Source organism: Solanum lycopersicum, chromosome 7 (assembly GCF_036512215.1).
Source record: "Solanum lycopersicum chromosome 7, SLM_r2.1".
Lineage (NCBI taxonomy): Eukaryota > Viridiplantae > Streptophyta > Magnoliopsida > Solanales > Solanaceae > Solanum > Solanum lycopersicum.
Genome location: NC_090806.1, coordinates 69,482,998 through 69,493,799, shown reverse-complemented (window position 1 = coordinate 69,493,799; position 10,802 = coordinate 69,482,998). Strand labels below are relative to the sequence as shown.

Here is a 10,802-nt window from a genome sequence, read left to right as displayed (position 1 = left end):
GTTGCATCATTAACTGTTTTCTTAATCAGTGTTGAGATGGATCTTCTGCTGAACTTTCATCTTGTTTGTTGCACTTCCAATAGATACCTTCAAACAATTGTGGGGTAGAGAAATTGTGTCCGAAAGATCCTCAATTCAAAATAGAAGTATCCCCAACTCTACAATCAATCTCTCACACATCCTTGCGTGATTATTATATCTTCTTCGCATGTCTGAATCAAAATTCAACTTTGGCTCCTCCATAATGTTTGTTATTGAAGTCACTCGTTTTAACTTTCATTTGTATATCTTCATTTTCTAGTTGTGGACATTCTTGATTGGTCAATAATCTGTCTTATACAACAATATTGGTCTATTATACAACAATATTGATCTAACCATCACTCTATAAAACGTAAGTAAATAGTTTAGTAACTATAAAGATATGACATATGAATCTAACTCAATCCTAATTAGCTCATGAAGAGAGAATTGTCTAAGTTCATATATAAAGAGACCACAACTCTATTTCCTAACCAATGATACTTTTACCTACTCGAACACACCTCTTCACGCCCACGCCCAAGTGCAGCGTGGTCCGAGAGTTCAAACGGATATCATGTAAAAATATGACACAGCTTAACTCTAACTCCAAAAGCTAATTCATAAGAAGAGAATTGTTTAAGTCTATATAAAGAGACCACCAATCCATTTCGTAATGACCTGATAGGAGATTTTACGTGTAATAATGTTTAAGCCTTACGTATCTAAGTGTAAATAAATATCTGGTATTGCAAAGGGATACGACATCAAAACGATGGTATTGCATCATCATTTGCTATAATAAATATACTTTGAAAGGAAAAAAAATGTGTCAATGGAAGTTGGCTATATTTTCATATTGAATGTAGAGTCTTTTGTAGTAATCCAATCCAACTATACATCCATTTTTGAATCTTTATTTTTGACTAATTCAAATAATTCTAATTTTACAAGGCTCTTAATTATTTTCGTCATGCTTTTGTTCTTATGACGCCAACAATTAATTAATGGACCCCCTTCATAGACGTAGATCTTTAGAAATAACACACAATTTTGTTAATGTGACAAGATTTTGGTCTACTTGATTTGATTTCCCTAATTGTCGTTTCATAGAATCTTGTCCTATCACTATTAGGTGGTTTTAATTCTTCGATCTTTAGAAATAACACACAATACTAGCTTATCGTCGAATTTCTATAAAATTTATTAAATAACTATCTAAATTTGTTTGTTTAAAAAAAATTCATTTCCACTTGATCTGAAATGCTATTTATGTTCAATAACTTTGATCTGCCTAAGTAGAAACATGCGTCTTATAAATTAAATCAGTTTAAATGTATCTCACAACGTAGGACGCGGTATATTTACTTGTTCAGCTTTATACAAATTTAAGCATTTACTTATGCTCGCCTATAATTGAAGCATATATATGGATATCCACTATATCAAAAATGATCATTAGCGACAATTAATTCTTAATTGTCACATAAAATGACAATTAACACTCTTTGTATATATCCCTAAAATCTGTAGCGATATTGATCCTAGTGATATTTAACTATTGCCGCTAAAAATTATTTTTATTATAGTTATCTAAGGTTAAGTTAAAAGACACGCTTGTGTTTTACGGAAAAAAGAAAGGGAGACATCATGAAAACGTTAGGCTGATGTTATAAGTAATATAAACAAAAACAAAAAAATAAATAAAAGGTGCCTGCATCTGAAGGAAACTCCCTCTTCCTTTCATATATTTTGACTTTTAATTGCCAATTCCACACTATATATAATACTAACACTTTATAATTAGTTGATAACACAAACCACACAAATATAATACTACAAACAAAACTCATAAACAAATATAATAGTATTTCTTTTTTTCTATTTTAGTACTTTTAAACAAGACAAAAATGTCAATTGTAAGAGAACCTCGTTCTATTGCTAGAAAATTTTTGGCAAGGCCTCAACAAGAAGGACTTGGAGCTGTTGTTAGAAGAAGCATTGGAAGGTATATTCACTTTTACAATTTTTCGTTCGAGTTTTGATGAAATTATACTGAATATATTGTTATTTTTTAATACGATATATTTTTCATTTTTTCTTTCGTTTGAGAGTATAATGAAAGATGGGGAATAAAATCTGCGTAAACTCTATCTTTTTCAGACTTTATACGTGGAACTATATAGTTGAAGTCAATTACATTTCAAAATTTAATATCATAAATTTATGTTCTACATCGAAAATACTGAATATTTGTTCATAAATTGATTTTTTTATTTTTAATTTTCATCTTTCAGGTTTGAGATAAGATACTTTGATCCATTCATTGTTTTGGATGAATTCTCAGGTATGTTTAATTAAATTCTTTGAATTAATTATTAACTTAATTTTTTGGCATTTTATCCATATGTTAATCTCTTCCTTTTTTTTTTCTTTCTAATTAACAATTAATTACAGTTTCTGCTCCAGCTGGATTTCCTGATCATCCACATAGAGGTAGTAATTAGCATTCTAATTACATTTAATTTCTTCTAATTTTTCCCATTTAAAATATTTTTTTATTCTCTTTGCTAATATCTTTTCTTGGATTTTACAGGCTTTGAAACTGTCACCTACATGTTGCAGGTAATTTATTTTCAATTTTACACTTTTTATAAAAATAAAATCAGAAAAAAAAGAAGCAAATTAAGATATTAGACCTAATCCATCGAAGCCTCTATTGGATAGACTGAACGAACTGTCCAATGGTAATGAATAAGGAACCATTTGCGGAGATTGATTCAAGGGATTAACTTTATTTGACCTTATTAAAGCTGAAAAGAAATTTCATTTAAACCCTTTAATTAAACGGTATTTATTTTAGATACTTTATATCGGCTTGTGTCTCTTTTCATATGATGTTGGTGCAAATTAGTTTCCACGTTTCATAAAATTAAAGGAGTAGTTGAATAAATGTGATTGTTCAACTTAAAAGGATCAAAATAAATATGTTTAACTTATAAATGACTTAGATTAATTTATGTTTGAACAGTCAGCACATAAATGTCCATTTTGTTTTTGTATCCTAAATTTCATGATGTTGAAAATTATTTAGGTAAACAACATTTATATGTTAAAATTTCATATTAATTGAAATTAAAGCAAGTTTTTTTTTATTTTTATATTTAATATTATTATTTGTACAAAAGGGAGGCTCAGAGGCGAAACCATCTTATACTAGGAGTTCATCCAAATTTCTTTTGGTGAAATATTATTCGGTTACATTATATATCTATATTATAGATTTTGAACACCTATTGAAAATCTTAACTCCGTCACTGTCACTGTAGGGAGCTGTGACACATGAGGATTTTGATGGACACAAAGGCACAATTAAAGCAGGTGATTTACAATGGATGACTGCAGGAAGAGGAATAGTTCATTCAGAAATGCCAGCTGCTGAGGGAATTCAAAAAGGTTTACAATTATGGATTAACCTTTCCTCTCAACACAAAATGTAAGCCTACACTTGTTTTTCCCTTTTTTTATCCGATGTCTGGTATTTAAGGTTGATTGATTTAAATTTGTGTTGTATAAGGCTCATTAAAAATATATATACATTTCTTATAAATATTATTCTAATCAGAGGTGGACCCATACGATTTGATTGGGTGAATCTGCACCTGTTAATTTCACATACTTTCTTGAGAAACTGACACAAAATAAGATATAATTTACTGTGCGCCCATAAGGAGCACGAAAGTGCCCTTGAGCCGCTAGTACACCAAAGGAACCACTTGGGGGACTAGGGTTCGAGTTTAGCTACTATCCTATTTTATTGTTTTTATTTTAAGTGCATCTGAAGTATTCAGATTCTGAATTCGCCTCTGACTCTAATATCTATGTGATTTTTAACAGGATACAACCAAGATATCAAGAGATATCAAGTGCAAACATATCAGAAGCAACAAAAGATGGAGTAAAAGTGAGAGTTATAGCAGGAGAAGCACTAGGAATAAAATCAACTATACACACAAAAACTCCAACAATATATTTGGACTTTACTCTAAAACCAGGATCCCAAATTCAACAACCCATTCCCAAATCATATAATTCATTTGTATATATTTTAGAAGGTGAAGGTATTTTTGGTCAAGATTCAAGAACAAATTCACCTATATCTTCACATAATTTGTTGCTTTTAAGTGGATTTGGTGATGGAATTGTGGCATATAACAAAGGGACAAAAATACTAAGGTTTATATTAGTAGGTGGAGAGCCATTGGGTGAACCAATAGCACAATTAGGACCTTTTGTGATGAATACTCAAGAAGAAATTGATCAAACTATTGAGGATTTCGAGAATTATACTAATGGTTTTGAGAAAGCTAGATATTGGAGATCTCAAGCTAGAGTTGAGCTTGGTTATTAATTATTGATAAGTCTATATTTACAGATTTGACTGATTCATATTCTCATCGCATTTGGATCAGGAAAAGCATTGTATATCATATATACACAAAGTATATATCATTTTATTCTTATCATAAATAGTAAAAAATTTTCAAGGTTACATGTTCGATCCGTGAAAATAACGTTATGCATATATGTAAGACAAGATTATGCTTCTTTTTAGATATAAATAAATAGAAATAAATATAACTTCAACACCTAAACATTCATATCCATTTACCATTATACTACACTCTCGAAAATTTAAATATGTGTCGCTTTTACACAAAAAATAATACAAACAAAATATAAATTTGTGAAAAAAATATTTATAGTCCATCTTAAAAATTAAAACAAATTTAACTTATATACGGTGTAATTTGACCAATTATTATATAATGCTTGCTCTATTGATTAGATTTTAATATTTTTCTTTTATCATCTAAACGTGATTAATAATCTTTATATCAAATTTAAACTAAAATAAAAGAATATTTGCCATTAGTTTTGTGTTTAATAAATTGAAAAAACTTAAAACACAAATTTTAAGTGGAAGTTAAAACCGTTTCTTTAAATAGATAATGTTTTAACTAATTAATTTTATTATTATATATAGTGGAGCTTAACCATCTTCTTCAGTCATTATTTCATATTTCTACTCATTTTTTCTCTCTGTTTTTTTTTTCCATTCTTTCTGCGAAAAATATAAAAATGATACGTGCAGGAGAATCAATTTGTGGAAATGAATGTAAAGATGGGCAAATGGAGCTTGATGTACAGAATGAAATTCAAGAACCAGAGGATGTAAATCAAGAATCTGATGACAAAATTGCAGAAACAGAGGAATAGGCTGTAAAAGAGGAAAATGTAGAAGAAGGGCAAAAGGAAATTGATGGAAAGAATGAAATTGAAGAATCTGATGCAAAAATGGAAGAAAAAACAGAGGAAGAAGCTGTAAAAGATGAAAATGAAGAAGAAGGGCAAAAGGTACTTGATGGACAGAACGAAAATGAAGAATCTGATGACAAAATTGAAGAAACAGAGGAAGAAGCTGGAAAAGATGAAGAGCAAAAGGAAGTTGATGGACAGAATGAAAATCAAGAATCTGATGCAAAAATGGAAGAGAAAACAGAGGAAGAAGCTGTAAAAGATGAAAATGAAGAATCTGATGTAAAACTGGAAGAAACAGAGGAAGAAGCTGGAAATGAAGAAGATAATGGTAACAATGAGGAGAATCAAGAAGAAGAAACAGGAGTTTCGGATCTGAAGGACCAGACTTTTATGATTTTGCTAATTGGAACTGACAGTAACTAATTTTCATATTCATTTTAGTATAAACTTTACACTTTGCTCTATGAATCTGATGTAATTTTCTTAAAACTGTTTGATTCATTGAATAAAAGATATCTTCTTTTTCTTTCATACACATTGTTGTGTTTTATGTATCCATTGAAGGGAGTCTCCGAACAACGATAAGGGCTAGAAACGCACAGGTTCAAAGCCATTGTCCAGACGGGTTTTTCCTCGGATTATGTAGATAGTGAGAGAGCTTAGTGCATCGAAGGCCTTGGAGCTGTTGTTAGAAAGAAGCGTTAGAAGGTATATTCACTTGTTCAATTTTTTCGTTCGGGTTTTGATGAGATTTTATTGAGTTTGTTATTATTAGAAGAAGCATTAGAAGGTATATTCATTTTTTCAATTTTTCGTTCGGATTTTGATGAAATTATACTGAGTATGTTGTGTTTTTTAACATGATTTTCGTTTGATAGCCTCTTTTTCATCTTTCGTTTGATCGATTGTCAATCAAAAACATTATCTTACTCTTTAGAAGGTAGATACAAAATCTGTATATACTCTATCCTCCTTATACTACATTGGATTTTTGTTATTGTAGTTTGAATCAATTGCATTTTGTAAGCATGAATTCAAAATATAATATGGATTAACCTCTTCTCTAAATACAAAATGTAAGACTGATTAATATATTTTATTGGGCAACTTTCACATATAGCAAACAAAAAATTCATATTTGTATAATATAGCAAACTTTGCATAATTGCGCTCCATAGCAAACATAAAAACTGTATAATTCGCTATACATATACAAGTGTATAATTCGCTGGCCTATTTCGCTGCAATTGTATAATTTGTTTTGCATATAGTTGAATCGAATTAAAATGTATGTATATTGCATAATTATAAGTTTATAGCAAAAAGATATATGTTTTTCTCGCTTTATACAAAAACAGAAACACAATATATACACTTCTGTTGTATAAAGCTAGAGAAAATTGTATTTCACTGCAAGTGTATAATTCGCAATTGTATAGTTCGTTGGCCTTTTTCTCTGCAATTTTTGAAGTAAAATATTTGTAAATTGTATAATTAAGTGTATAACACGAAGATATACATTTTTGCATGTGTATATACAATTTTCTCTCGCTTTATACAAAACAGAAACAGAATTATACACTTCTGTGTATAAAGCGAGAGAGGCGAGCGAGAATGGATAGTGGCGAGCGAGATTCCTGGAAGAGAGACGCTGACAAATTTTAGATAATGTTTGCTATGGAGCACAATTAAATCAAACCCTAGCTATTCTATTTAATTTAAGTTATTAATTTGCTATTTTATACAATTTTCCCTATTTTATTTGGTATCTGATATTTATATACGGATAAACACAAAGCCATTATTGTTTCTAATATAATGGTATTCATATATTTTAAGATCGATTAATTTGAATTTGTGTCTATAAGATGATACAACCAAGAATAACCAACATTCAAATTCATTTACCAATATATATTTGGACTTTACTCTAAAACCAGGATCCAAATTCAACAACCAATTTCCTAATCGTATAATTCATTTGTATATAATTTAGAAGGTGAAGGTATTTTTGGTCAAGATTCAAGAACGAATCCACCTATATCTTCACATAATTTGTTGCTTTCAAGTGGATTTGGTTATTAATTTTTAATAAGTTGGAATTTACGGAATCGACTTATTTAGATTTTCATCGCTTTTGGATTAGGAAAATTATATATTATTTTGTTCTTAGTATAAATAATAAAGTTTTTGACATTACATGTTCGAGCCATGGAAATAACGTTATGCATATATATATATATATATATATATATATATATATATAAAAGAAAAGATTGCGTAGAATAAGCCTTTGTAGTTCAATAATTTCTCGAACCCATTATATAGCAAAAACTTAATACACCGATTTTTTTTTCTATTATCCATGATTCATTTGTCGTTATCATCATTTCCTTGTTTCCATGCACATTTTAAATAGAATATTAAATAATTTTAAATGTGAATAATATGGCTGAAACTATTTTTTCTTTTGTCTAATTTTATGTGGTGCTTTTCAATTTTTTAGTTTCAAATAATTTAACTTTAATCGGATATTTGCTTATGAAACTTTAAATTTTTTTGAAACAAAATTTATATATTTGTAAATTACGTAAAGAGTATTATAAGTTCCAATAATTAATAATCTAATATGTGAAAATGATCTATGAAAAACTTACTGTAAAAAATATATTTATGTTAAATCTCAAATTACAAATAATATCAAATAAAATGAGGCGAAAGAAATTGCATTTGTTTTTTTAAAATTCGTCTTAGACTTTATGATGGTATGTAGCTCTTTAATTATTAGTATTTGTAGTATACAAGTCAACTTACATATACTTTAATTAATTTACCAAATAATATTTTATTCCCTACCATTTCCTATAAAACAATATTATTTATAATTTTTTAGATAAATAAATAGGAATAAATATCACTTCAACACCTAAACATTTCAAATTCATTTATCACAATACTATACTTTGGTAAATTTAAGGCCAAATACATAAGTAGATTCCTAAATTTATTGGGTTTTTTTTCGTACGTCATTTTTCTATTAAATCATTGAACTCCCATAATTTATTCTGTTTAAACAAATACTGTTGTCTGAGGGGTATTGATAGAGGATACATATGTTGCTCTACAACTCATAAGTCCAATTGACAATGAAAATGTTCGAGAATATTTATTTTACTTAAATCGTTTGAACACATTAGAAAACAAATGAGACTAACACGGTTTGTCTTCATTCATTTAATCAAAATTATTACAATTCGAACACAATTGAAGACATTTACAATAGAAAAATCGATCAAAATCAACCAATAGTATTTTAAAGGAACAAATTATGTGTGGTTCAATGATCAATAAAAAAATGACGTAGTTTAGGTACCTGAGGAAAAAATACAATAAGTTTAGAAACATATTTATGTATTTGGCCTAAATTTAAAGATGTGTTGCTATTACACTAAACAAAAATAATTATAAGTTTGCGAATAAATATATATAATCCGTTACAAAATTATAATAAAGTTATGACAATTTTATTCTTTTGTCACATCAAAGTTTGAAATAATGACGAATTATTTTAGACCTACCTTTGTTCCAATAGAAAAAAAAAAAGAATATAAAAAACATAACGTGACCAAGTAATATGAGTTATGAGAACTTTTAATAATGCTACTTCTTTGTTGGAACATTTATTTTTCTCAAAGATCATTGACTCGTGCTTTATGGGCACATTAATTTTATTTTTTTCATTTTTTATTTTTTGATTTTTTATAAAATTGGCAAAACTTAGGTGGTACGCAATTATATTATTATATGGTCCAGATATTATAATGAATTAATTTGCCATATTAGTTATAGTCACAATCCATTCACATGCAACTTGAGAATTGGACAAAATGGTGAAATTTTAACAACTTTGACTAAATGGAATAAAAAAAAAGTAAAAATAGTATTAAAAAATTGTCCTTATTTGTTTGGTTTAAGAAGGAAAAAGAAGAAAAAGTCATATTATATAAATTTAATTTTGACTCCAATTCTATTTGTTATTTATTTAATGTTTAAAGATTTCACCCTAAGACTAAAGTTTTCTTATTAAAAATGATTAATTTTCATAAGTTAAATACAAGATTTTTAATTAAGAGATAATTATATAAATATCTTTTAAACTAGGGATAATTGTATATAATAGCAAACTAATAACTTAAAATAAATGGAGTAGTTACGGTTTGATTTAATTGTGCTCTATAGCAAACGTTAGCCAAAGTTTGTCAGTCGTCTCTCTCCCAAAAAGCTCGCTCGCCACTCTTCCTTTGCTTGCCTCTCTCGTTTTATACACAGAAGTGTATTAATTGTGATTTTGTTTTGTATAAAGCGAGAGAAAATTGTATATACACATGCAAAAACATATATTTTCGTGCTATACACTTATATTATACAATTTACAGACATTTTACTTCAATTCAATTTTAGACAAATACAAATTTTATACAACTATTGCAGCGAAAAAGGCCAACGAATTATACAATTGCGAATTATACAATTTTCTCTCGTTTTATACAACAAAAGTGTATAAATTGTGTTTCTGTTTTTGTATAGAGCGAGATAAAAACATATATCTTCTTCCTATACACTTATAATTATGCAATATACATACATTTTACTTCGATTCAATTGTATGCAAAGTAAATTTTATACAAATATGCAGCGAAATAGGCAGTGAATTATACAATTGTGTAATATATAATTGCAGTGAAATAGGATAGCGAATTATACAATTACAGCGAAATAGGCCAACGAATTATACAATTGTATGTGTATAGCTAGCGAATTATATAATTTTTATGTTTGTTATGGAGCTCAATTATGCAAACTTTGCTATAACATATAAATATAAATTTTTTATTTGCTATATGTGAAAGTTGACCTTTAAAGTATAATACAATTTTCAAATATATACATGTCCAAAAAGAAAAAGAAAATCCCACAGAATTTTGTTATAACATAGTATAAATTTACAATTCTCTAGACACAATCAACCCTAAATTATCTATAATTATTATTTGTTAAGAAATATGATCGTAAAAATTTATCAAAACATTCAAAAATTTATTATAGTTAGTTCACTTAATAACGTATACATATAAGTTAAAAAGAATTTTCAAACACAATTAATTCTAAACACTTACATTTCTTGTATATTTTTATTTATCATGTTATATTTTTTAAAATTTGATTAATTTTCAAAGTTAAATTAAATTATATTAATAATATTTTTATAATTTGACTCTAAATATATAAAACTATAACAAATTTATAATTACTTTTAAGAAATATGATCCTATAAATTTATCTATATATCTAATACACATATTATTACAAATTTATAACGATAATAATATATTTAGTGAAATTTTACGAATTTAGTTGAAGTTATTATAAATATATATACAACTGGTAATAGTGCAACT

General features: G+C 27.6%; 2 protein-coding genes across 2 annotated transcripts; both read left to right on the top strand.

The window, feature by feature from the left end:
- Window positions 1–1,823: 1,823 nt before the first annotated feature.
- Window positions 1,824–4,573, top strand: LOC101255218 (pirin-like protein At1g50590). Its single transcript, XM_004244009.5, has 6 exons — window positions 1,824–2,029; window positions 2,319–2,368; window positions 2,479–2,517; window positions 2,618–2,646; window positions 3,351–3,517; window positions 3,919–4,573. Exons 1-6 carry the CDS (start codon window positions 1,932–1,934, stop codon window positions 4,430–4,432), a joined length of 897 nt encoding a protein of 298 aa, XP_004244057.2. The 5' UTR covers window positions 1,824–1,931; the 3' UTR covers window positions 4,433–4,573.
- Window positions 4,574–5,163: 590 nt separating this feature from the next.
- Window positions 5,164–5,766, top strand: LOC138337567 (uncharacterized). The gene is made up of 2 exons (XM_069287493.1): window positions 5,164–5,256; window positions 5,302–5,766. Exons 1-2 carry the CDS (start codon window positions 5,164–5,166, stop codon window positions 5,764–5,766), a joined length of 558 nt encoding a protein of 185 aa, XP_069143594.1.
- The last annotated feature ends 5,036 nt before the right edge of the window (window positions 5,767–10,802 follow it).

Excerpts from the sequence above, each read along its gene's own strand:
- LOC138337567 (XM_069287493.1), top strand. The coding sequence starts at position 5,164 with ATGATACGTGCAGGAGAATCAATTTGTGGAAATGAATGTAAAGATGGG. Across the intron at positions 5,257-5,301 it reads AAATTCAAGAACCAGAGGAT|GCTGTAAAAGAGGAAAATGT; the intron begins GTAAATCAAGAA and ends ACAGAGGAATAG.
- LOC101255218 (XM_004244009.5), top strand. The coding sequence starts at position 1,932 with ATGTCAATTGTAAGAGAACCTCGTTCTATTGCTAGAAAATTTTTGGCA. Across the intron at positions 2,030-2,318 it reads GTTAGAAGAAGCATTGGAAG|GTTTGAGATAAGATACTTTG; the intron begins GTATATTCACTT and ends TTCATCTTTCAG. Across the intron at positions 2,647-3,350 it reads CTGTCACCTACATGTTGCAG|GGAGCTGTGACACATGAGGA; the intron begins GTAATTTATTTT and ends CTGTCACTGTAG.